This window comes from Myotis nattereri (assembly GCF_964212035.1).
Source record: "Myotis nattereri genome assembly, chromosome: 4".
In the NCBI taxonomy this organism is placed as follows: Eukaryota; Metazoa; Chordata; class Mammalia; order Chiroptera; family Vespertilionidae; genus Myotis; species Myotis nattereri.
The window spans coordinates 109,617,534-109,643,299 of record NC_138079.1 but is presented as its reverse complement, the minus strand read 5'-3'; the positions used below and the strand labels follow the sequence as shown (position 1 = coordinate 109,643,299).

General features: G+C 53.2%; 1 protein-coding gene across 1 annotated transcript in view; it reads left to right on the top strand.

Moving 5' to 3' along the window:
* The window catches only part of SCNN1G (sodium channel epithelial 1 subunit gamma), a 29,657-nt gene extending 4,151 nt beyond the window's left edge, over positions 1–25,506 (top strand). The window contains exons 3-13 of the mRNA XM_081089367.1: positions 1,696–2,005; positions 3,679–3,869; positions 5,189–5,289; positions 7,783–7,946; positions 18,059–18,157; positions 19,704–19,821; positions 20,357–20,435; positions 20,531–20,588; positions 20,772–20,833; positions 22,483–22,558; positions 22,839–25,506. Of these exons, the coding sequence (XP_080945493.1) occupies positions 1,696–2,005; positions 3,679–3,869; positions 5,189–5,289; positions 7,783–7,946; positions 18,059–18,157; positions 19,704–19,821; positions 20,357–20,435; positions 20,531–20,588; positions 20,772–20,833; positions 22,483–22,558; positions 22,839–23,219 (1,639 nt within the window). The 3' untranslated portion in view covers positions 23,220–25,506. The remainder of the gene's footprint in view (positions 1–1,695; positions 2,006–3,678; positions 3,870–5,188; positions 5,290–7,782; positions 7,947–18,058; positions 18,158–19,703; positions 19,822–20,356; positions 20,436–20,530; positions 20,589–20,771; positions 20,834–22,482; positions 22,559–22,838) is intronic.
* The last annotated feature ends 260 nt before the right edge of the window (positions 25,507–25,766 follow it).

Sequence of the window (25,766 nt, the reverse complement as noted above, 5' to 3'; positions counted from 1 at the left end):
GGGCAGGCCCTCCTGGAGGGGGCCCTCCAGCCTGCAGACGTGCTCTGTGGAAACTTGAACTCGTTGCCAACGTTGGCAAATTGCCCTCTCCCAGCCTCTAATCTGCACCAGGTTTTCCCTCCATCAGCTGCTTCTGAGGATGGGCTGGCTCAGGGAACGCGGGGGGAGGCTGCAAGGATCAGTTTTGCTTGGGGGCTGGATGTGGGATGAGCTATCCCACACACACATGCACGCACATGCGCGCGCACACACGCACATGCACACCTGCACGCACACAGCTCAGCTTAGCCATGTCCCCTGAGCTCTCCGAGCTCACGCCCTCACTCTCCCCAGATGTGAGCTCATGGCTGACTCAGAAGTTGCACCCTGGTGACTTCCGGAGCATCTCAGCTGCCCCAAATTCTCACCTGAGCGAACCCAGCCCACTGTTTGAGGTCACTGGGCTCTGGGCAGAATCAGGCCTCGGTACTGCTCCGTCGGTACTGCTCCGTCGCCTGCCACGGGACCTGTTTTAAATGGGTCACCGGTGTCCTTCTTGGGATTCTTGAAAACTGATCTGTGAGGCAGATCAGAATCCGGCAGAATTTGTCGGAGCAGGTGAGGGGTGGGGAGAAGGGGAGCAAGGCGGGAAGGTTCTCAAAGGGAGCTACCTGGGCCAGGCTCATCTATGAGTAGATAGATGGCAAAGGTCAAAACCAGCATCGGGTCTAAGACTCATGCTCCACCTCAAAGTCTTCTTTCCTTTTTTTCTTTCTCCACCCCCTTTCTTGCTTTTTTCCTGCTTCCCTCCCTCCCTTCTTTCTTCCTTCTGTTCATTATTTGTTCCCTAATCTTCTACAAATTGTGGTAGGATGTGGGGCATAGGACTGAGCAACCCAAACACAGTCTTTGTCCGAATGGAACTGATATTGTACTAGAGGAGTGAAAAGCTAACAAATACAATTAACACCAATACAGCTAAGAATAGCGACCATTTAGTTAAATAGGCATAATACACTCATGGACTCTGCCTACTAACGCCGTGTTAGAGTTGGGGAAATGAGACATGGAAAGGCTGAGGGACTTGTCCAAGCTGACACATCCAGAACCAGGGCAGGGAACTGGAACCCAGGTGACTGGCTCCATTACTATGCACAGAACGAGGAGGGGGGGGGGGGGGAGGCCAGGCTCATTTGGTGCTGTGAAGGGTGGTGTCATGTTTCAGTCACTTGAGTCCTGTATCATTCTTCTGTGTTCTTGGGTTGTCAAGGCAACAGTTACACCTCTTCCTTCCCAGCACTGACTCGAGGAGAATCAGAGGGCAAGGGCAAGGGCAAGTGTGCCAGGTGGAGATGCAGCCTGCCCCCTGGGTACACCCCCACTTATCAGTGGCTGGTTTATGGGAGGCACCTACAGTCACCACTCCAGAAATGCTGGTTGAGGCAAACTCATCAACACACCCTGAGAGCAAGCAGACAGCGGTGGCAGAGGTGAAGCCACAGGAAGCCACACAAGGGTCCACAGAGCTGTCCCCATTCACTCAGGCCAGGGGTCACTTGGGACGGGGCAAATCGTAAAAGGCCTGGGCTCCCTGGCCAATGGTCAGGAGCAGTGGGCACAAGGCTGGCACATGTGGTTGGAAAGCAGCATGGGAAGTGCCAGCCTTGTGCCAGAGGGGCTCCGGCTCTCTCTGACTCCCTCTCTCCACCTTGGCAGGTACAGCGCCGTGAAGCCCCTTCTAGCCGACTTGGAACAGGAGACCAAAGCGGCCTTGAAGACCCTGTACGGCTTCTCAGAGATCAAGTCTCGGAAACGCCGGGAGGCCGAGCCCTGGACTTCGGTGTGGGAGGGCCCCCAGCCCAAGTTCCTCCACCTGATCCCACTGATGGTCTTCAATGAGGGTGAGACCAGCAAGGCCACCGACTTCCTCACGGGGCAGAAGCGTAAAGTCAGTGGGAGCATCATTCATAAGGCAGCGGACGTCATGCACGTCCAAGAGTCCAAGGAGGTGGTGGGATTCCAGCTGGTGAGTACACGCTCCTGGTTCGGAGCAGGGGGTGGGCTGCAGGCAGTGGTCCAGGGCGGTGTCTCCTTTGCCTTTAGCCTCACGGCCCCACTGGAGGAAGCGCACCCAGTGAGGGTGAACGGGCTACAGACAACTAAAATGGATGCACCACCTTAAGCAGAAAGCAAATGTCTTAGGTGACCAGTAGTTCGCCTAAGGACAGAAATTAGGGAAGATCCAGGGCTCTTGGTGACAAGAAATGATGGAACGTCATATCGGATACTGCTGCTGGGTTACATAAGCTTCAGGTAGTTTTGGTCTTCGTCATTCATCCATGAAGATGGTGTCCCAGCCCATCTTGGGATAGCTGATTGGCCAAGCTTGGATCACCTGCTGGCTCACAGAGGGCGGGGACCTTGATGGACAGCCTCACGAGACTGTATCCCCAGGGGGAATGGAAACTCCGCCACAGCAAAATCGGGGCACAGACACCAGAAAGAAGAAGATAAACAGCAGAACACCCAGTGTCCCCTGCATTGCTTGCCTTTGCGGGGGGCACGCACCTGATCTCTCCTTCTTAGTCCCATTTGAGGGGTTCAGGAAAAGTAGCCCTTCACCAAAAATGAGATTCATCACCTACCTTCCTGGGCAAACTCAATCACCACCGTCCTCTGCATGCCCCAGCCACCGCCACGGGCTGAGAGCTACTTCTATACCTTCTAGCCTTGAGTGCTGATTGTGAGACCTCCTGACTCCAGTCCCAGGCCCTGAAAGTGGCCTTCTCTCTTAATCACCGAGACTTTTCAAGTCTTCCTGGGTCTTTCATAAGATGCCCATGAGGCTCTCCTTGATGTCCAAATCAACCCTTTGGTGTCTGTCTTTTAGGAGCGTGTTTAAGCCCTGCATGATGAGAGCATCTGGGTTGTTCCACAACTTCCCTATAAAGCTCTCATTATTGTATTTTTTAATACATATGTTTATTGATTTCAGAGAGGAAGAGAGAGGGAGAGAGAGATAGAAACTTCAATGATAAGAGAGAATCATTGATTGGCTGCCTCCTGCATGCCTCCCCACTGGGGATCGAGCCCACAACTTGGGCATGTGCCCTGACCAGGAATTGAACCGTGACTTCCTGGTTCATAGGTTGACACTCAACCACTGAGCCATATCGACTGGGCTTATTGTATATTTTAAATGCTGCTCTTCCCAATGACCATGTGAGGTGGGGAAGGATGGTATTTTTGTCAGCATTTTGTAGTGAAGTAATGGGTGTATAGCTTGGATGAGTATACACAGAACGTTCTGAGTATAATGGGTGTATAGCTTGCCCAAGGTCCTGCAGAGAAGCAGTGTCAGAATCTGGGCTACAATTCAGAGATTTAGACTGTGGAGCCAATAGGAACTCAGTAGTGATAATGGGCCAAAGCCCTGATGTGTGGGGGCCCTGAAGAAGCTAGTTCTGCTTTTCACCGGGCAGGGAGGCAATCCTTCCTCGCTGACCCCTTCTTGGTCCTTGAGGCTCCAGGATGATGTCCCCCAGCCCCCAGGTGTGAGCAGAAGCCCATCCTTGCCCAGGCACCCCCTCCCGTTCCCCTGGCATCTGGTCTGGAGTCTCAGCTTCTCACCCTTCCAGGCCTGTTGTGGGCCAGTGCTGGGGCTGACGGCTTCAAGCTCACGTCTCCTCTTATTCGCAGTGTTCGAACGGCACGTCCCACTGTGCTACGTACACCTTCAGCTCGGGCGTCAATGCCATCCAGGAGTGGTACAAGCTGCACTATATGAACATCATGGCGCAGGTGCCTCTGGAGAAGAAGATCAACATGAGCTACTCAGCCGAGGAGCTGCTGGTCACCTGCTTCTTTGACGGGGTGTCCTGTGATGCCAGGTGAGGAGGGGAAGGCTGCTCTCTCAGCCCCGGACCTCTCGCATGCGCCTGCAGCTCAGCTGTAGGCCTGGGAAGGGAATGGCGGTCTTCTCACTGGCCCGCCCTTTGGAGAACAGCTTACACAGGAGCTAGGCTCCAGACAAGAATGTCAGACTCCCAGGCTAACACGGGCCAAATAAGCAAGGTTGAAGTGTATGTGACCGCAAAAGCTTCAATTTTCACAGAAATGTAGGTTTATTTCAGTAGAGACATGCTGAATACAAAGGGCTGAAATAAATGAGTCATCATTAACATAAAATAATATAACATTTTAATAAAAATTAATATTTTTTCTTGAACATTAACTTACCAGACACTGAATAACTGCACAAATTAATAAGCATAACACAAATAAACCTATTTTTCTTGTGCTCCAAAAGCGAAATATTTCCTATTGCGCACACCAAAGAAGTCAGTCCAAGACTAATGATGTGGCCATTAGCTGGTAAATATTCGCTGCTAGTATTAGTGGAGAGAAATGGTGCGCCTGCACGTAAGGCGACGTAAGGGAAATGAATGCAACACGATTGTAATAATCAGTCATTAGTGAACGTTGTAGTTCATTATTAATAATTATGTACAACAGGATATTGTAAAAATTATGTTATGAAATTTTTATTAAAATGTTTCTTATGTACCTTATATTGGTTGGGCCGCAAAAATATTCATTGTGGGCCATATGCAGCCGGTGGGCTGCAAGTTTGACATGCTTGCTCTAGAATCAGTGAGGAAGGTGGAGATGGTGCAGAGTCAAAATATCCTTAATCTCATTAAAGTGCTCATAGAAACAGACACAGATGGTGGACATACAGCCTTGTCTATTACCATCATGCATACCAATGATCAAGAGCCACTGATTTAGCATAGAGGAAGGGAAGGAGGAAGGAGGGAAGAAGAGAGAGAGGAAAGAGGGAAGGAGGGAGGGAGGGAGAGAGGGAGGGAGGTCTGTGATGTGACCCTTCTCTGAGGATCATGTCCTCGGACTGGGGATTGGGATAGAAAAATGTCAAGAGGCTGAGAACTTCAAGAACAAAGGGATTTGGGGCAGACATATGGCATAAGAAATACCAAGTCAGGATGGAGACGGAGGCAAGAAGATTGAGAGGGGGAACAGGAAGCAGGGAGCAGTTCTACATCAGCATGTGTCGACCTGAGGAGAGGCCTGCTTGTCATTTCCAAGAGGAAAGTTGGGGAAAGTGAGTCCTGTGTACCCCCCATTGTTCACAAGAGAGTGGGGGATGCTAGCACTGCCCCTTCTGACCCATATTCTTCCTCCACAGGAACTTCACACTTTTCCACCATCCAATGTATGGGAATTGCTACACGTTCAACAATAAGGAAAATGAGACCCACAGCACCTCCATGGGGGGCAGTGAGTACGGTAAGACCTGTGCCAGGCGGGGGGGTGGGGGGGTGGGCGTGGGGGGCCTTGATCTCCCAGAAGTGCAGGAACTCCCACGGCCAGAAACCAGGGGCACTTTCCCTGCGGCAGTGGGTCCATTGGCATCGATGTGGGTCCCTTCTTTCCGGGTATCTTCCCCCCTTTGTGACATCTCCTCCTTACCTTTGACAGAGCAGTAGCGACATGGCTGGGGTTTCTTCTCTGGGACTCCGCTCTGGTTTAAGCTCGGAGCTGGAGTGAGTAACGCTAGGCAGGCAGCTTCCAGATGGACTTACACCCAGATGTACTGAACAGGAGATTAGGGAGGCAAACACTTACCTGGATCTTGGCTAAGATGACAGATTCCGGAGCCAAAAGCCAGCTCTGCCACTCACTGTGTAAGCCTGTAAAGTGACTGCACTCGTCCCAAACGGGGACAATGGTGACAGCTCCGAGGGAAGGTCAGTGAGCAGACAGGCTGTGTGAAGCGCTGAGAATAACACTTGGCACAGCTGGGTCAGTCGGCCGGGCTGCCATGACAAAACATCACGCCCAGGGGCCTTGAGCAGCTGACATTTTTCCTGACAGTTCTGCGGGCTGGAGGTCCATGGTCAAGGTGCCAGCAGACTTGGTCTGGGGAGGCTTCTCTTCCTGGCTTGCAGGTCGGCCACCTTCACGTGGCCTTTGCTGTGCACGCAGGGAGCTTGCAGGTGTCTCCCCCTCTTCTGTGCAGACACCAGTCCTGTGGGATCAGGGCCCCACCCTTATGGCTTCATCTAACCTGAATGACCTTCCCATCTCCAGGCAGTCACTCTGGGGTCAGGGTTTCCCCATGTGAATTTGGGGAGGGGTCACAATTCAGTCTACAGCACACACAGAGCGCCCAGTGCGTCTAGCTGTGCTTGTCATCGCCGCTCTAACTGCATGGCGAGCGTGGTGCTGTTCTACCAAAGCCGGCGCCGGCGGCACCAGTGTGGTCGCTGCTACCCCCAGGGCTGCTGCCTACTGCTCTCCAGCGAGGTCTGGAGGGAGGCAGGGCTCAGCACGCTGGCCGGCTTCCCCACAAAGAGGAGCCTGGAAAGGTCCTAAGCAAACTGAGCAGGGCTGAGGCACAGTGCGCTCCGAAGGGAGGGCCAGGGCCGCTCACAGAGGCACATACCCCTGGGGTTCCCAGCCTTTGCTGCTGTGCAGTCAGGGTCCTCACCGAGTGCAGGGAACCGTTGGCTCAGGGCGCCACTGCAGGGGGAGACACAGTCTGGGAACTGGGCAGAGGCTCGCACAGGCCTGGCTCCGCCCCTGTGGGCTGGGTGAAGCCGAGCAAATCGCTTCCCCAGGCTGGGCTTAGGTTCCTGTACGAAAGGAAAAGGTCAGAACAACTCCCCACCGTCTCCTCTCCCAACCCGTGGAGGCCCTGCTCATGCGCTCACTCCTTTACCAAACGTGTATTGAGTATCGCTGTATGCCAGGCGCCAGGAACGCAGTGTTGCACAGGAGAGACGCCTGCCGGCTTCCAGGGAACTGGCATTTCAGTGAAAAGACAGATAACAAATGAGCAGACAAGCAGAGACGTCTCCCCGTTACAAATCCCGGTGCTGTGCCCAGACACGCACCAAGGGGAGGAGGGAGGTGCTGGGCCAGGATGCAGTTTGGTTTCAACGAAGTGTGTCCCGAAAGGCGGGCTGGGCTGTCTCTGAGTGTCCTGGGCGCTTGCAGTGCAGACCTGAGCAGGAAAGGACTTGATGTTCGCTAAAAACAGAAAGGCCAGTGGGCTTGGAGCTTCTTGGGGGAGAGGAGAGCAGGCTGAGAAAGGGGGTTGGGGGGCTGCGACACCAAACCCCTGCCAGCCCCAGCCAGGCTGATGGTGTTTGTTCTGTGGCATTCTGTCCGGTGAGGGGCCACCAAGGGGTTTCAGACACTGATCTTCCCTGATTTCTGTGTTTTGGGTTTTTTTTAGAAAGAGTGGAGGGGAGGGAGGAGGGGGAGAGAGAGACATCAATTGGTTGCATCCCACACGTGTGCCCTGACCAGGGCCAGGGATTGAGCCTGCACTGACATACATGCCCGTGACACATGACCCTTCAGTCCCCAGGCCGACGCCCTAAACACTGAGCCAGACCAGCCGAGCAAACTGATTTCTGGTTTTAAAAGGAAGGTCCCTCCCGCTGCTGGTGCGGAGTAGACAGCGGGGCAGGTAGCTAGGCCAGCGGCCAGTCCTCCGCCGGCGCCCAGCGCTCCCCAGGCCCCGCAGCCCTGTGCTCAGCAGAGCTCCCAGCGGAGGGACCACGTGGCGGGCATGTCTCGGCAGCAGAATTTTGAGCCCCTGCTTGGAGGCACAACCCCGCCCCTTGCAGAGCTTCCAGAGGAGCCCTGTCCACCTCCCACTTGCTGGGAATGCCTGGGCCTTGTTGTGAGGCTCCCAAAGCAGAGAGAGGCAGGCTGCCCCGGGCAAGCTCTCCCAGCCTTTGACCACAATGAGCTGCCTTATCCTCCCAGGGCTGCAGGTCATCTTGTACATAAACGAAGAGGAATATAACCCCTTCCTGGTGTCCTCCACCGGGGCTAAGGTGATTGTCCACCGGCAGGATGAATACCCCTTCATCGAGGACGTGGGCACGGAGATTGAGACGGCGATGGCCACTTCCATAGGGATGCACCTGGTAAGAGGACAGTCTGATTTCTGTAGACTTAGCGAGAAGCACAGATTTTTCCCCGGAAACCAGTGAGGTGCAGCTTATGGGAGGGTGTTGGTTTCAAAAGGCAGCGTGGCCCTGTGTTCTCCAGTGGTCACCCCCTGGCTGTCCGGTGGTTACTAAAGCCTGCCTTTGTATCTTCTGTACGAGTGAACCGGACAGGATGCCGTTTGGGGGAGAATGGAAGGAACCTTCCTTGTTCCAAAGACAGACACCAGCAATTATGGACCCTGTGTTGGATGCAAGGCATCAGACACTAACTCCATACCTGCCAGTAATATAAATAGAGCAGGTTACGCCTTCCTTCCTGGGCCATCTAGAGGCCTATGAGGCATGCGAACCCCTAGTTAAAGGTTAATGGAAAGTCACTGGTCAGACGAACGTCTATATAGCCCATCACACTTCTATTAGTTCCACTTCATTTACCCCTTCTCTGTATCAAGAACCCCTTCTCTCTCAAGTCTTTGACCTTCTCTGACCTCATTGGGTGCTGAGAACCCTCACACCTGTCAACAGAAGCGCATCTGAGCTGCAAACTCCCACCCTGAGTAAGTCACGCTCAATGGGAGCAGAGGGCAGCGTGAGAAGTGCGCTTCTTCTTTGCAGGCCTGCGTCTTTTATGCCAGTGCACCTCTCTCCCCCTCTCCCCCCCTTTCTTCCCCCTCTCTCTCTCCCTCTCTCTCTCCTCCCTCTCTCTCTTTCTAGTAGAATGACCCTTTAAAAAGATCATTTTTTATTACTGTTTACATTCAACATTATTTCCTATTAGTTTCAGGTATACAGCACTGTGGCCAGACAATGTAGAATGACCCTTAAGAACTTATTTAAAGGGAGTGTATACCCAAAGACAGACACCCACCCCATAGCCAGGAACACCCCACGCATCTCCCTCCCATGCCTGGCCTCCAGCCCTGCTTCCTCTCACTGCTGCTTCTGAGTCCCGGCAGGGATGTCATCGTCGTCTTCAAGTATGTGCACCAGGCAAAGCATTTCTCCTTTTATGTAAATACAAAATACTGTTATGCCTCATTTTCCACTTGACCCTATAGCTTGGCAATGATTCCTTATCAACACACATAGACCTGCTGCATCCTTCCTAAGGACCCAGCTATTCCATTGTGGGGAGAAGTTATTGAGCAACTCCCTCTTGATAGACATTAGGTCCTTTCCAGGCACAACTAAAAGCAATGGTGTGGTATGGTGTGATGTGATGTGTATTTATCTGATAACTTCCTAGAAGTATGTCAAAGAGCATGTGTCTATGAAACTATCTACATGCTCACCAGCAATGTGTCAGAATAGCTGGTTTTCCACACTTTCACCAACATGGGTATTAACCAACTTTTCTTTTTTTTTTTTTAATTAATTTTGTGTTATTGCTTAAAGTATTACAAAGAGTATTACATATGTCTCCTTTTTCCCCCCCTTGATCTTCTCCCAGCCTCCCCTACCCCCCAGTGTCTTGTGACCACTGGTTATGCTTATATGCATGCGTACAAGTCCTTCGGTTGATCTCTTACCGCCCCCCCCTAGCCCCCCCCTCCCGCCCCCGCCAACCCTTCTCGGGCTTCCCGCTGTAGTTTGTAGTTTGACAGTCTGTTCGATGCTGCTCTGCCTCTGTATCTATTTTTGTTCATCAGTTTATAATGGTCTTCATTATCCATAAATGAGTGAGATCATGTGGTATTTTTCTTTCATTGACTGGCTTATTTCACTTAGCATAATGCTCTCCAGTTCCATCCATGCTGTTGCAAATGGTCTTCTTCTTCTTAGAGAATACCTTTCAGCATTTCATATAATACTGGTTTGGTGGTGATGAACTCCTTTAGCTTTTTCTTATCTGTGAAGCTCTTTATCTGACCTTCAATTCTGAATGATAGCTTTGCTGGGTAAAGTAATCTTGGTTGTAGGTTCTTGCTATTCATCACTTTGAATATTTCTTGCCACTCTCTTCTGGCCTGCATAGTTTCTGTTGAGAAATCAGCTGACAATCATATGGGTACTTCCTTGTAGGTAACTGTGTTTCTTTCTCTTGCTGCTTTTAAGATTCTCTCTTTGTCTTTTGCTCTTGGCATTTTAATTATGATGTGTCTTGGTGTGGTCTTCTTTGGATTCCTTTTGTTTGGTGTTCTCTGCACTTCTTGGACTTTTAAGTCTATTTCTTTCACCAGGCAGGGGAAGTTTTCTGTCATTATTTCTTCAAATAGATTTTCAATATCTTGCTCTCTCTCTTCTTCTGGCACCCCCATAATTCGGATGTTGGTACGCTTGAAGTTGTCCCAGAGGCTCCTTACACTATCTTCATATTTTTGGATTCTTTTTTCTTTTTGTTTTTCCGGTTGGGTGTTTTTCCTTCTTCATATTTCAAATCTTTGACTTGATTCTTATGATCCTCTAGTCTGCTGTTGGATCTCTGTATGATATTCTTTATTTCAGTCAGTGTATGCTTAATTTCTAGTTGGTCCTTTTTCATATCTTCAAGAGTCTCACTAGATTTATTGAGGCTCTCACTAAATCTATCGGCAGTTTCTAGAAAATTCTTGAAAAACCTTATAACCATGGTTTTGAACTCTATATCCAGTAGTTTGCTTTCCTCCATTTCTGTCATTTGTGATCTGTTTCTTTGTCTCCACATTTTGGCTGCTTCCCTGTGTTGATAGAGTGGCTTTGTGTGCTAGGTGTCCTATAGGGCCCAGTGGCTCAGCCTCCCCAATTACCTGAGGTGGACACTCTTGGTGCACCCCTTTGTGGGCTGTGTGCACAGTCTTGTTGTAGTTAAGCCTTGATTGTTGTAGGTATCACTGGGAGGAATTGACCTCCAGGCCAATTGGCTGTGAGAATCATTGTGCCTGCAGTGGGAGAACGTCTGTGCTGAAGGCAAGACTTGCTTCAGTGGGGCTTTGGTGCTCACAGAGTCTGCCCCCTGAGTGTGCGCCTTTTGGATCTGAGGAGTTGTAGTCTGGATGGTCCCACTCTGACCCTGGGTACACTGGCTCTTGGATCTCTAAGGAGGTGCTAATTTAGCCTCTTCCTGAGGCTACCCAGCAGGAGCTATGGAGAGATCTGCAGATTCCTCTTCTTTGTTTGGGGTTTGGAGGTGCCTAGATGAGGCCCAGCTGTGAAGCAGTGCAAGCTGCTGTGGGTCCTTGGGCCTTCTTTTGGATGTTCTGCATCTCTCTGACCCAGTTGCAGTTTGTTAGGTAATTTTAGATTGCAAAGGGCCAGGCCATTCATATGCAAAAGCCTCTGCACACAGCTTGGGTGGGGCAGGGTCTCAGGAAATCAACAGGGTGGAGCAAACAGCTATGGCTGATCCTCAGCCCTGCCCTAAGAGGCCTTGGGTCTCAGTGTCCCTCAGTAATTGCTGCAAGCACCTCTGAGAGAAAGCCTCCCTCGAGTTCTGCCCGATGCCAGACAGTCCAGTTTCTCCCAGTATGAATGTGGGTCCCCAGAGACTCGCCCGGAACTGGAGTTCAGAGCAGTCAGGAGCTTGTGTCTCCCTCCCCATTGAAAAAGACAACCGTGTCCTCAGTTGCCAGCCCTTTCCACATGCTCCTCTGTACCTCTGCACTTTACTTCCGCACCTCCTCTGAGTCTCAGTGTCCTTTTCTCTTTCCTTCTAGTTGTAGAATTTTCACTCAGCCAGCCTTCCTGTGGTTCTGGATGATGTCCGTTTTGTCTTTTCATTGTATTTTTGAAGTGCTTGTGTGAGGCAGCAATTTCAGGTATTTACCTATGCTGCCATCTTGGTTTCTCCTAACCAACTTTTCATCTGTGCTAATCTGTCAAGACAAAAATGGTATCTATTATAATGATCATTGTAATTGACAATCCTTAGTGGCATTTTTTATACCTTTGCTTATATCCAACCTTAATGTCCCAATTAAACTCCTTAGCTTTCATGCCTCACGAATTTGTCCTCCAGAGCAGGGATTTCCAAACCTGGTTGATCATCAGCCTCAGATCTACTGAGTCAGAGACTCTGAGAGACGAGCCCAAGGACATGTATTTTCCCAAACCCCAGTGGTTATTCCCAGAGGCAGCCAGCGAGGAACCTCGGTGTTAGGAACCTGAGTAGCTCCACGAGAAAGGAGAAGCAAAGTGTGTCTTCCCAAACACAAGTAAAGCTAGGATGCCACAAAAGGCTGAGCGCAGCCATCCCTGAGGGCTTTATGTTGGGTTAGAAAGTGACATGGTGGCCATTGGGCTGATCTACCCACCCATTGCTTATCCACTCAACAAGCATTTCTGAGCCCTCCTATGTGCTAGACATTGGGATCACATCAGTGCAGAAGACACTGTGCCTGTCCTGTTGGAACGTAGGGTCCAGCAGAGAGGACCAATAACAAACAAAAGATTACACAGGTGGTTCATTGTAATCATCACTAGAGGCCTGATGCACAAAATTCGTGCAAGGGCCTTGGCCCCGGCCTCGCCCACCACTGCCGCCACCGTGGGTGGGGGCCTCTGCTGTCTCTGCTGCGGCCCCAGCCCACTGCAGCTCTTTGTCCGGAAAGAAGGACATCCGGAAGGACATCCAGTCTAATTATCATATTACCCTTTTATTATTACAGATAAGTGCTAAGAAGGACAAAGGCAGGACCCTTGGGCGCAGATCATGGGGATGCCTGACCAAGGGCCTTTTTTAATGGGGGGATTTAGGGAGTTCAAAGACTGCTTTCCTGAGGAAGTGATGTTGAGGGTAGACAACAAAGACCATGAGCTGGAATGGTGATATTCCAGAGGACAGTTGTGGGGTCGCTGCCTCATGGTGTCCCACCAAAGGCAGCCCTGGACAAGAGATGCCATCAGATGGTGGCCTGGGACTCCTGCTGCTCTGAGGAGGTGAGTTGTTCAGGGGCTGTGTTCCATTCACTGTGGGAAGTTTGTTCTGACGTGAGGAGTATCGTATACCAACTTGGCTGTGTGAGTGCTGATTGCCCAAGAAACAGATCTTGAACTGTGGCTTGAAAAGGCTGTGGCACCACTCAAGGAGCTGAGTCACTGATTCCTGTTCACCAGCAAGTCACTAGCCTCCCAGATCGGCACAGTGAACATGTTGAGTCCACCCCTCCCCGCAGTTTTATCTGCCTGCTGACAAGGACCTGGCATTTACAGTGCACCCTTACCTTCACCTCCCTCTCCTTGCCTTCTGCCTTTCACAGGATCTGCAGACTGGGGAGTTACAAGAACCAAGGAATTCTGCCCTCTGGTTTTTTTCTGCTCCGAGCTTAGAAATAGCCACTACATTGTTAAGCAAATATTCTCTTTACCAGTGGTGGGTAAACAAAGACATGGGTGGGTTTACTGCTACGCCTAATTTGAGATGTACAGAATCAAAGCCACAGAGCAGGGTCAGTCAGCGCTAGTTCTGATTTATGAGCATTTACAACAACAACAACAAAAAAAACAGGGATTAGAAAGAGGTCAGTAGGGAGTCACTAAGAATAAGTCCAAACAAACCAGATTTCCTTCCTTTCTTATTTATGCTTTGTTTGTTTGTTTGATGGGCATGTTAAGCTGGTAGATTCAGTAGCTGCTTACGCGGTGAGTTAACAAAATCTCCTTCATTCACTGAGGGACTGTGTGTCCAAAGCACGGGATTTTCAGAGATGAACACATCAGAACACCTGCCTCAAAGACAGCATACCTTCGCAATGCAGCCCTTAGCTCTATTGGGCAGGGACCGTCTCTGCCTTATTCCCAGGTGCAGGTCTTCGAAGATAGTAGGTCCCAAGTAAATATTATGGATGGATGGATAGATGGATGAATGGGTAGATGGATGAATGGGTAGATGGAAACGCAAACAGAAGCTGTTGGTGAAGGTTTTCTAGATGATGGCGTCTTGAAGGACAAGTGTGGGTCAAACACGGTCAGGGAAGGGTAGTCTAGACAAAAGGCAGAGCAGTTACAACATGGTCACAGAGAGGATTGCAAGCCAGGCAGTGAAGCCTTTTGAAAAAGCACCTTGGCTGAGTGTAATCAGGAGCCTGGCGGCAGCACATTTACCATAATTACAGAAGGAAATGATGAGGTCTTAGCTAAGGCAATGGCTGTGGGGATGAGCAGAAGTGAATGGATTTGAGAGCAACTACGGAGCTTGCTAACCAAGGTCAGCCAGGAAGAGCCAGGCAAGTTAGATTGGTGTGTAGGTTCTGGCTTGGCAGTGGGGTGGATGGAGGTGCCAGGCTCAGAGTTAGGGACTACAAGAGGAGGGGTGAGTTGGGGGAGAAGATAACCACATCCCTAGGGACATACCCATGCTCTGTGCCTTTGGGAAATTAGGTGGAAATGTCCCATAAGTAATGCTCTGACCCTGGAGCTTCGCGGGGGCCAGGGGAGCTGGGTGATGCAGTGTCATTCTAAACGTGGAAGTAAATGCATCACCTGGGGCCTGAGGCAGAATGCAGCTGTTGAAGGTCTGAGCAGAAAGAAAATGGGGGATAGAGGCAGAGAAGTAGGAGCAGAAGCCGGAAAGGGTTGGTATTAGAGAAATCAAGGGACAGCGTTTCACGGAAGGTGTGAGCCAAGGGCCACATGCAGTAGAGAGTCAAGCAAGGTACAGGCCACAAGCTGGTCTTCTCTGGGTTTGGCAACGAAGAGGTCACCTGTGTTCTTCGCCAGAGACATTTTGAGAGGCAGGAGCGGAACAGAAACCTGAGCACAAAGGGCTGAATCATGAGTGGGAGACGAGGAAGCAGGCGAGGGTGGACTACTCCCCTGGGGCTGCGGGGCCAGCCCTGGGGTGGGGGTGGGGGGCGGGCATTTCACCGTCATTGTAAGCCTACTCTACGTTTTCATCTTCTTTTCACAAGTGGGTGTACAATAGGGATTCAGTGCTCAGACTCCAGAGCCAGGCAGCAGGGGTTCACACAACCCCAGCTTCCCACTTTGGTTGTTTAATCTCTGTGTCTCAGTTACTTTACCTGTAAAATGGGGATGAACTGGTAATGCGACTTCATAGGCTGGTGAGAATCCAGTGAGCTGATTTGTGTGAAGCACTTAGAACAGTGCTTGGATGTAGTAAGTGCTCCTTAAATACCGACTATTACTCTGCAGGGATGTGAAGAGAACAGTAAGGAAAAAGAGGAGTTGGGGAAGCTTTTTCTTGTCCTTTGTGACACCCGCTTCCTTTGTGCGTTAGACATTGATCTCTTTCATGTATAGAGAGGCTCTCGTTATGCGCAAATATCTGTGTGTTGTGAATATCTTCCCTTGTCTGTGTTTCCTGTTAGTCTTCTCCAGGCTGCTCCTTCACACACACAAACACCAGATGTTTCCATACTCAAATCTTTGTGTTAGTTGTCATGTTTGTTGAGGATTTTTCCCTCCTCTAGACCAGATCCTGAGCTGAGTTTCCTTCCAGTTATTTTATTATTTCATTTCATACTTCAACCCACTAGAATTGTTTTCTGCAGGAGGTGAAGTGGAGATAGAATTTACTTCCTCCAAATAGTTAATTGTCCTCAATTAATTGAGTAATTCTTTTCTTCTCCATTGTAAACTTTATCAGACACAAATAACTTTTATCATTTATTGCAATATAAAAGCAAGACAAAAGGAAAAAGTTAAACAACCGTCATTCCATCTTGGGCATCCTGCTGCCCCCGGGCTTGTCCCTGGCACCACACGTACCTTTAACGGCGTGAGGTAAGGGTTCCATGCAGCTGCCGTCTTCCCCAGGATTCCAGAAGGAAGCAGATAGAACCTGGTTTGATAAAGATGGTCCTGTTTTTACACACACACACACACACACACACACATGTGCATGCACACACTTAACACACCTACACATACCTGTGCGTGCACACATACATGCTCACACCCATACACGTGTACGCACAGACATGTGTGCATACTCACACATACATGCACATACCTTGCACACATTCACACACACATATGCCCAGTCTCATTTGTGTGTCTCCCTAGGACACAACCACAATGTCTCCCCGCCCTGCACAGATCAGCAGGTCTGTAAAGCGGACAGTGGGGTGTGGGGAAAGGGAAAGTGAGAGCAGGGAGGGCCCAGTTCTCCCATCCAGCCTTTGAGAAGCTGAGCGCTCTGTGCCTCTCTAGAGTCCCCCTGCCCTTGTTGCTTTGGAAGCAGGCTGACCAACCCAGGCCCTGCGTGTAGTCAGCGTCATTGCAGTGAAGGACCATCGAGCACTCGGAAAGCATACAGATCGCAAGATGGTATCTCACATCGGTTCCTGGAAAGGGCCGTGGGCTGGTTCTCTACGTGCAAGGAGCCCAGCTCCGTGCTGTTTGCGCATGGCTGACCTGAGTGGATAGACCCCTCACCTCAGTGCTGGGCGGTGTGCCAGCCCCCAGGCTGGTAGGGCTCAGACCTGTCGCTCTAGGCTCTCAGACAGGACAGCTGACGCGTCCTCAGGACTGGGGAGCTCCAAGGACATGTGCCCAAGGAGCCTGCTGCTGGGAGAAGCTTAGAGGGGGGCTGTGAATGCAGGGGACCTCCGGGGCAGCACTGCTGGCACCTCCGTCCGCAGTGCCCAGCCCCGCCCTGGCCTGTGCTGGGGGCCCACGTCTGTTTGCTCCCCAGCGAGTAGAGGAATGAAGTCCGCTTCCTACTGACCCGGAAAGACCCACCCTTTATTGTTAGTGAGAAGGGGGATTGCAGGGCACAGGGAAGCGTGGGTGCCGTCTGCCTGGCTATCCGCCTCACAATGTGTATTCCATCACTGCTCCCTCCTGGGAGGCAGTGTCCTCTCTGCCCTGGTTGGCTTTGAGATCAGGGGCTGATCTGTTGGAGAGAGTCCCCAGGCAAGAGGGAAGATAGAGGGCCACTTTGCCTTTTGTTTGCTTCTGCTGTTGAACGTTTTAAAAGGAACACTGTAGGTTGCCCTTGAGGTACTTGCCTCTAATTGAGGGAGACGATCAGGCAGGCAGGCGAGCAGATGAATTACAATGCAAACAGAAAGAAATTCTAGCCTCAAACTTTTTAATTCCTTCCCCACTCCCCACCCGCAATTATCTTTCTCTCTATCCAGGCTCTCTTCAAAGAAAAAAGAATGTTCTGCCCTCCCACAAATCTGTCATCCCCTTTCCCTTGTCCCCATTCTCGAAGAAGAAAAAAAAACTCTCTCTCTCTCTCCCTCTCCCTCTCTCTCTCTCTCTCTCTCTCTCTCTCTCTCTCTCTCTCTCTCCCTCTCTCTTCCCCTCCTTCCCTCCCTCCCTCCCTCCCTCCCTGGTCCCTGGCTATCAGGGAGTCACAATGTGTATTCCATCACTGCTCCCTCCTGGGAGACAGTGTCCTCTCTTCCCCGGTTGGCTTGCCCGGATTGTTTATTTGCAGTGACAAACAGTAAGCTGAGCCAAACTTAGGAAACCACGATAAACCGCGCGCGGCCTGTGAGCAGCAGCGGCCTGTGAGCAGCAGCGCTCTGCCCCTCTGACTGGGCCTCACCCCTCTGCCGCCGCCCCTTGGCTCTGTCTAGGAAAGTCCATTTCGGGGCCAGAAGACACGAGGGTGGGACGTGGGCCCTTCTCTGGGACGAGTGCATGCAGCTGTCCTGCTCCTGCTCGCTGCCCTGCTGCCGGGACGCTCCAGTGCTGGCTGCCACTCTGAGAGCCACCGTGTTCCTCTCTGACTGCACGAGCGCTTCGCCCCGGCTGCCGGCAGCCACCCTGGCCCCTCACCCCGCTGCGCCCTCTGCCTAATCTTCTTCCTCCGTTTCTTGGCACTTCTATTTCTTCCATTCCATGTGGAGCCAACATGTCCCTTTCTCAAAGGCATCTCCCCTGATTCCCCCAACCCCTCCAGCCTCTTGACCCGTCTCATCGATCACTACCCAAATGATCTTATTTATTGGCTTTTTTGACCATCTATCTACCCCACCGGAATGTAAGCTCCATGAGAACAGGGAATTGTTCACCCACAGTGCCTAGAGTAGCAACCGGTGCTTAGTAGGTGCTCAATAAATAGTTGTTAAATGAAGGGCCAAGAGGCTTTGCCGCTCCCAGGGGCTGTTAGCAGCTCCCCCTCTTCCCCCCGCCCCCCCCCCCCCCGCCCGCTCTGGGTCCGAGGAGCAGGGCTGACTGTGGGTCTGTGATTGTAGACGGAGTCCTTCAAGCTGGGCGAGCCGTACAGCCAGTGCACGGAGGATGGCAGCGACGTGCCCATCGACAACATCTACAATGCTGCCTACTCACTCCAGGTACGCGCCACGCCGCACCTGGACCCAGGCCGGCAAAGTTATGTATAGGCTGGAGCGTGTCTGGGACCAGGAACTCTGGTGAGAGTCCTTGGGGTTCATCCAGACACCTCAAGAACAACCGATGCTGGCTGGTTCCAGTCCCATCAATCCGCCTGTAACCAGAGCTTAACTGATTCATTGGGGTTTCCATGGAACTCAGTGTACAGCCGAGCCAGGCGCACTTCCTAAATGGCCTGTGCAGGAGGCGCAGGAGCGAAGCCGTCTGGGCGGCACTGGCTGAGGGCCCCCAGCTTGGCTTCCCCACCGGGCCCCTCACTGGCCGGTGGCCTTGGGCAAGTGTGTCATCCTCAACAAGCAGAGGAGAGGTCGGATTGAATCCGGGGCTGCTAATGGGCAGCCCCCCGACGCCTGCCAGGCTGCACACCTGGTTCTTCTAGCCTGGATGGCATTTAAACGTCAGGGAATTTTATAAGAAAACCAAAATCCCCAGCTTCTCCTGAAAGACAAGATCGGGCCTGTCCCTGCAGGATGAACAGTGGATGGGATTGCCCACTAAGTGAGGCCCGTGTTCTGTGGTTCCCCACGTCCCCACCAACCCTGGTGTCCGACCCCCATGACAGGCCCCAGCGGTGTTTGGGTTTTCGGCCCTCGAGTGAGATCATCTGTTACTCCTTGTCCCACATTCTCGGAGTCCGCAGCCCACCGCCCACGGGGCCCAGAGAGGCGATGGCATTCACGCCGACGGGATGGGAGGACGGGCGCCCTCCGCACTGTCCTGCTCCGTCAGAGCTGAGCTGAGAGCGGGTGGGGCCCTAAGTGAAGGAGACTGACAGTCAGAGAATGTCTGCCTGTGAGAAACAGAAGTGCAGTCGAACTGACTTCAATACCAAAAACGGAAAAGGCTCCTGGAACGACCCCCTGGGTAATATCCAGCGAGAGGCCGCCACGTACAAACACTTTCATGTATCAGGTCACTCCACGCTCGCGGTGAAGAAGCCAGCGCCCCAGAGAGGTTACGTCACTGGCCTGCGGTCCCACCGCGGGGAAGTGGCGAGCGTGGACTTGAACCCCAGCAGCCTGCCTCCGAGCCCCGCCATTAGCTTTTCTGTTATAAGCTTCGTGGGTATTGCGGTGGCTTAGGACCCCAGGGATGCAGTGGGGTGGCCTGGACCTGAGATGGGAAAGGTGGGGACGGTGTGCCGCTCTGTCTCTTGGCATCTGCTCCAATTTTCCCACTTACCTGTGGGGCGGCGCTCACGTATGGAAAACAGCCACCCCAAGCCCGCTCCAGCTCAGCCTGCTCTCCACCTCTCTGCTAGTCTACGTTCTCAACACATTTCCTAGTTTGGTCTCTGGAGTCAGGGACCACCGGCCCAATTGGCTGTGGTCTCCCACGGCCATGGGAGGCTAACCCTAGATGAGGCATGTGTGCGGGGGGCGGGGGGGGGGATGGGAGAAGAGAAGAAGGGGGAGCTCCCGGGGCTGGGGGGCTCCCTGGCCTCTGCGTGCGGAGAGGTTAAGGGAATCGCTGGGTCTCCTCTTTCAGATCTGCCTCCACTCGTGCTTCCAGACTAAGATGGTGGAGAGGTGTGGGTGTGCCCAGTACAGCCAGCCTCTGCCTCCCGCAGCCAACTACTGCAACTACCAGCAGCACCCCAACTGGAGTGAGTGAGCCCGCCCGCCCTGCAGCCCCAGAGCTGCGTCAGCCCCCCACACCAGCTCGTTCTCGGGTGCCCCCGGGCCCCTGCCCTGGTGGCCTTTTTCTGAGGGAGATATTGGTAGAGAGATGTTAACCAGAGTTTTACTCCTGCCATCCAGCCTGGCTTAACGGATACTTTCCAACTAAGGACAAATGCTACAGCCCAGTCCGTGCTGAGAGCTTGGCACCTGTGTCAACTCCAGGAGGCAAGAACTATTGATAGTACCTGTCATAGAACAGGAAACTGAGGCTCAGAAAGGTTAAGAAACTTGCCCAAGGTCACACAGCTAGGGAGTAACAGAACCCATCAAGGGCTGCCGACCGCCACCCCACCCGCAGCACGTGTCCCTAACATCACAAAGCAGCATCTGCTTCCGGGGAAGCTGGGTTTGTAGGGAATAGCAGGAGAAATTACAAGGAGACCATGAGGGCGCCCCTGGAAACCCCCAGGAAGGGCCCTGTGGCCCTGATGCTCATGCTGCCCTCTGCTTGCCCCTCAGTGTACTGCTACTATGAACTGCACCAGGCCTTTGTCCAGGAAAAGCTGGGCTGCCAGTCCGTATGCCGGGAAGCCTGCAGGTGGGTGTGCCTAGGGTGGGCCGGCAGGGGAGGGGCCGGCTGGGGGTGGGGGCTGGCCAGGCCAGCCACACTCACTCTGTGCCTTCCTCCCTTAGCTTCAAGGAGTGGACACTGACCACCAGCCTGGCGCAATGGCCGTCTGTGGTTTCTGAGGTCAGTTCTTCACCCCCTCTTTCTCCTTGAGCTCCTCAGCCTGGAGCCGGATGCCTGCTGTGTCCTCTGGCCTCAGGGGTGACCAGGGGTGCCCGGCCGGGGCTGGGGCCGAGTGCGGAGGGCAGAGGGGCTGGCCGGCACTTTCTTTCACTGCCCAGGCCACACCTTCTTTCTCCATCACAGAAATGGTTGCTGCGCATTCTCACTTGGGACCAAGGCCAACAAATAAAGAAAAAGCTGAACAAGTAAGTTGACCTCCTCCCTGTTTCCTCTGCCCTGGACCCGGCCTCCTCACTTGCTTCCTTGTTGACAAACCTTCTCCTTTTCATTCACTCACTCCTTTATTTGACAAATACTTATTGGCTTGGGCCATGAGCCAGGCCCTGCTCTAGGCCTGGGGCTCTTGAATACTTTGCCCACAACACACAGTAAAAAATACTTTTCCACTATGGCCCATTGACTACACAACCCAAATCTCAGCTCATAGATAGCATGCCTTCTGCACATGCACTCGGGCAGCTCTCAGAGGGCACGTGCTCACGAACCGAGCCAGCCCTTAACGCCCATTCCGATGGCCCGGAGCAGTTCTGAGCGATTAGTGCTCGTATCAATTGATAAAAATTGTGACTATCTCTGTGGATGCAATCCGACACTTTCTATTTCATTTCACTTGGCGAAAGGCCATGGTCCTGACCCAGTACATGTATCTCATGGTTCCTGACATATCATGATCTAGTTGCCTTGCACTTCTAATCCCATTGAATTTTCCACATGGAAGTTCATTTCCAAGGTTCCTTTAGCAAAACTCAGCCCAGGGACCTCAGCAGATGGAGAGGAGCGGGGGCAGCGTGGGGGCTGCATGGGGACTGACAGCTCTGGGCTCTCCCATCCGCAGTGCCCAGCACCAGCCAGGAGCCAGGCTGACCCCAGCACATCCTAAATGTTTTGTGCCAGGTGCTTTGTGAGTGCTGGGGTACCAGGACGACTGAGCAGACATGACCCCTGCCCCCAGGATGCTTCCAATCTAGTGATAAAGATAGACTTGGGCCCAGCGAGTGCACACTGTGAAGCCAGCGTTGCAAATCACTGACTCCCCAGGCTACATTAGCTCCACAAAACCCACTGCGTTGCCAGCTTTTCCTGAAAAGTCAAAAGTTCTGGCAACAGAAAACCTCCATTCCTGCGTAGCTCCAAAGAGCTTAGTAATAGCTGCCCTTTTGAAATAAGTGTGAACTCTCCAGCTTGTGCAGGCTCTAGCAGGAGGCGACTCAGACAGCCATTAAGAGTGTGGCCTTTGAAGTCAGCTCTCTAGTGTGAACGTCGGCTCTGCCAATTACGAGCTGTGTGTTGTCTTGGGCAAGCTGCTTACCAATTCATTCTTAATTTCCACATCTGTAAAAGGGGGATGATTAAAACATCCTACTTCATAGGGTTGTAAGAATTAAATGAGTTAATTCATACAAGGTTCTTGTAACAGTGCTTGGCAACACAGGAAGTATCTGATAAATATTAGCTGCTATAATGGTTATTGTCATAACGACCTTATATGCAGCTTACCTCACTCATTTACATTACCTGCCTGTCTCCCGAGATTGCAATCAAATAATCACAATGTCCAAGGCCTACTGAAGAGCAGGGTGCTCTGGGCGTACAGCTGGGTGGCTGACTTAGGAGGTTGGAAAATGGTCTTGAGTGACAGACGAGCTGAGCAGCCAGGCCCTGGCTGGGTGTGCTCTGGGTGCAGAAGGAGCGCTGTGGGCGTGGCCCTGAGATCCTGTGGCGCTCAGAGCCTGGGCCGTGCTGGGGGCTGGGCAGCAGGGAGACAGCCGTGCCGAAGAGCTGGTCACCTGGTAGAATGCAAAGGTACCCAACTCACCTGTTGGAATTTCTGCAGGACAGACTTGGCCAAACTCTTGATATTCTACAAAGACCTGAACCAGAGATCCATCATGGAAAGCCCTGCCAACAGTGTGAGTAGCTCCCTTCTGGGACCCGTCCTGGATCTGTGAATGTGCCCATCTGCCTGGCCTTGAGGAACCGAGTCAGATCATGGGGTTCTAGCCTGGGGTAGTGGGGACACCACAGGCCAGCCAGGCGGGCAGAGGAAGTGGGGACAGGAAGCCTGCCCACTCCTTCCTCCAACCTGTCAGGGTCAAGGCTAGCCAGTGGCTCTCGCGGGGATCAGGGTCCCTGCATGTGGCCAGCTCAGGTGGGCTCTGTCTTGATGTTGTGGCTCGCCCTCTCCTGCAGGTGGAGATGCTTCTGTCCAACTTCGGTGGCCAGCTGGGCCTGTGGATGAGCTGCTCCATAGTCTGCATCATTGAGATTATCGAGGTCTTCTTCATCGACTCTCTCTCCATCATTGCCCGCCAACAGTGGCAGAGAGCCAAGAAGTGGTGGTCCCAGAGGCAGGCACCCGCCTGCCCTGAGGCTCCCCCGAGCCTTCGGGGCCAGGACAACCCGGTCCTGGATATAGACGATGACCTGCCCACTTTCACCTCTGCGTTGCGCTTACCTCCAGCCCCAGGGGCTCAGGTGCCTGGCACACCACCTCCCAGATACAATACCTTGCGCTTGGAGAGGGCCTTCTCCAACCAACTCACTGATACCCAGGTGCCAGCTGAGTCCTGAGGCCGAGCGAGGAAGAGAGACCTAGCCAGGACCGCCAGCCGTGGTCTGAGAACTTGGGCCCTATCTCCTGCACACAGAGGGGCCCTCTGCACCCACTCAGGGCTTTTCAGAGACTTTGACTGGAAGTCTGCCTTGAATAACAAGATGGGGCCTGGGCGTGTGCAGAAAGCTGTGGGCGCTGCCCAGCAGCACTCAGAGCCATCCCGCCGAGACGGGCCCTGCAGCGCAAACCCTCCGCACGCACGGATGCCCCTGCGGGGACGGGGCCCAGGAAGTCATGTCTGGCAGAGTTCTTTGCCAGAACTTGAGAAACACTCCCCAGCTTCCAGCCAGGTGGGGGCCCAAGAATGTGAGCTTAGGTCTGGGGGCCTGACGATGCCAGCTGTGCCCACAACAGGAGGAAGCTCCAGCCGGGCCTGGAGCTGTTTGTGAATGAACTGTTTTAGTCACTGACATGGGGGCAACGGCTCCTGAGCCCTCAGGCAGGGTCCTAGAATGTGTAGGAGGGAGAGGGTGCAGGGGGGAGGCCTGGGGATGTCAGAGGAGGCCTCTGGGAGCGGGGTGGGGGAGGGGCATGCTCTGGGCAGCTAAGCCAGTGCCCCGGGCCCCTTTCCCAAGCAGAGAGGAGCCAGTTAAAGGGCACTGCTGGACATGCCTGTCCAGTGGTAGCCCGAGGCATAAAGGGTTGTATCCTGATAGACTGCGCCCCCTCCAGGCAGACCCCGCACCACTCCCTCCCGCAGCCACACTCCAACGTGACCCAGCTCATGTATTAAGCACAGAGTGGGTCGCTGTCAGCACCAGAACAGTGTGCTGGGGCTGTTCTCACTCTTACAGAGTTCAATGTCTGGCTGCAACCTGTGACCCTCAGGCCAAACCCTGGTTTTGCCTGTGACCTAAGATTGGGTGTTTTATCCTCCACTTCTCTTAAAAAATATCAAAAGAATATTTTGTGATTCATGCAAAGCCTACGAGCTTCCGATTCCAGTCCATGAATAAAATGTCATTGGAACACAGCCAGGCCTCTTCGCTTACAGACTCCGCAGCTGTGTCTGCGCTAAAAGCACAGCTGAGTGCAGTCACACACTGAGGGCTCCCTGGCCCTGGACAGAAAAAATCTCCCGGCCCTGGGTTAGCAATAAGGTAAGTATGACGATTCCATTTTATGGGTGAAGAAACAGGGGCAGAGAAAGGCTGTTACTCAAGGTGACACTGCCGGAAGTTGCAGAGCTGGGGCTAACTCCAGGCAGTGTGACCCCAAAGCCTGGCATGTGATCACATCATCATTTTGCATCCAATCAGTGTCTGTGCCTTTTGAGGGTGAGGCTCGAGTCAGTTCCGGTGGGAGGAGGGGAAGGCTGGGCATGGCGCTATGGGGCAGAAGGAACTCCTGCAGCCACAGCCTGCATGTCGGGACTGCTTCCCAAGCGAGGTTGACACTAATGGAGGCAGGAGTGTTGGTGAAAGAGCCGGGGCTGTGGACACCTGGTCCAACCTGACCCCAGGCCTGTGGCGGCTACAGCCATCCTGTCCCATGCGGTGGTTCACTGGACCTCGGGGGGCGGGGCGCGGCAAGGCCTGGCAGCCCGCGGGGAAGAGGTCACGACGACCCCAGGCTGTCTGAAGCGCCTTGAGGAGTGGGCTCAGAAGCCAGGGCTGATGCAGGCAAGCGTCAGGTTGCAGAGGGCGCCAGCCTGGCTGCCAGCCATGCCAGGCTGGGTGGCTGCAGCCAGTGCAGACCAGGAACTTGCCGCGGATGCCTGCCTGTACACTGCCCGGAGGGAGCTTCCTCCTTCTCCCCACCGCACAGTCACGGCATCAGCATGATGCCACCGGTCGGAATGTTGCCAGCGAGGAGGGGTTGCTGCTGGCTCTGTCCAAGGTGAGGCCATGGGCACTTGGAGCCAGCAGCTGCCATTTGTCCCCCAGGACACGTGCAATCAGACCCCATGCTCCAGCCACTCCTTCCTGCCTGGCACCGAGCTCGGGGCTTATGCTCCTGGGAGGCCAAGTGCGGCCTGCTCCCCCTCTGGCCACGCCTCCAGGCCGGGTACACATGCCACCACCGCTGTACCGTCCCCACACACCTCTGCTGCCCCGAGGAGCTGGGCCCCTCCATTACGGCCTTTCCACCCCCTGATAGATTCTGTGTCCCTCTGTCTGTCCTGCACTAAGTGGTGGATCTTGGAGAGCAGGAATGGTCTTCTCTCTTCGTCCCCAGACTGGGGCAGGTCTGAGAAGGTGATGGCGTTTAGGGACAGTTTATGGAGCTAATAAAAATAACAGTGGCTGATACTTGTCACGCTCTCCCTGTTGCGGCTCCTGCTGAGCACCTCGCACCCATCAGCTCGTGGGCTGTCACGCACAGGTCTTCTCGCAAATAAGGAAACCGAGGCGCAGAGCGTTCTGAGGGCCCCACCACTCGGGTGCGAACCACGGCGCAGAGCCCACGGAAGCTCTCCCGAGAGGCCGAGCCCACCGGCCCCGAGGAAGTGCCCTCGGTCCTCTGCGGCCTCAGGTCCAGCCTGCCCCCTGAAAGGCCTCTTG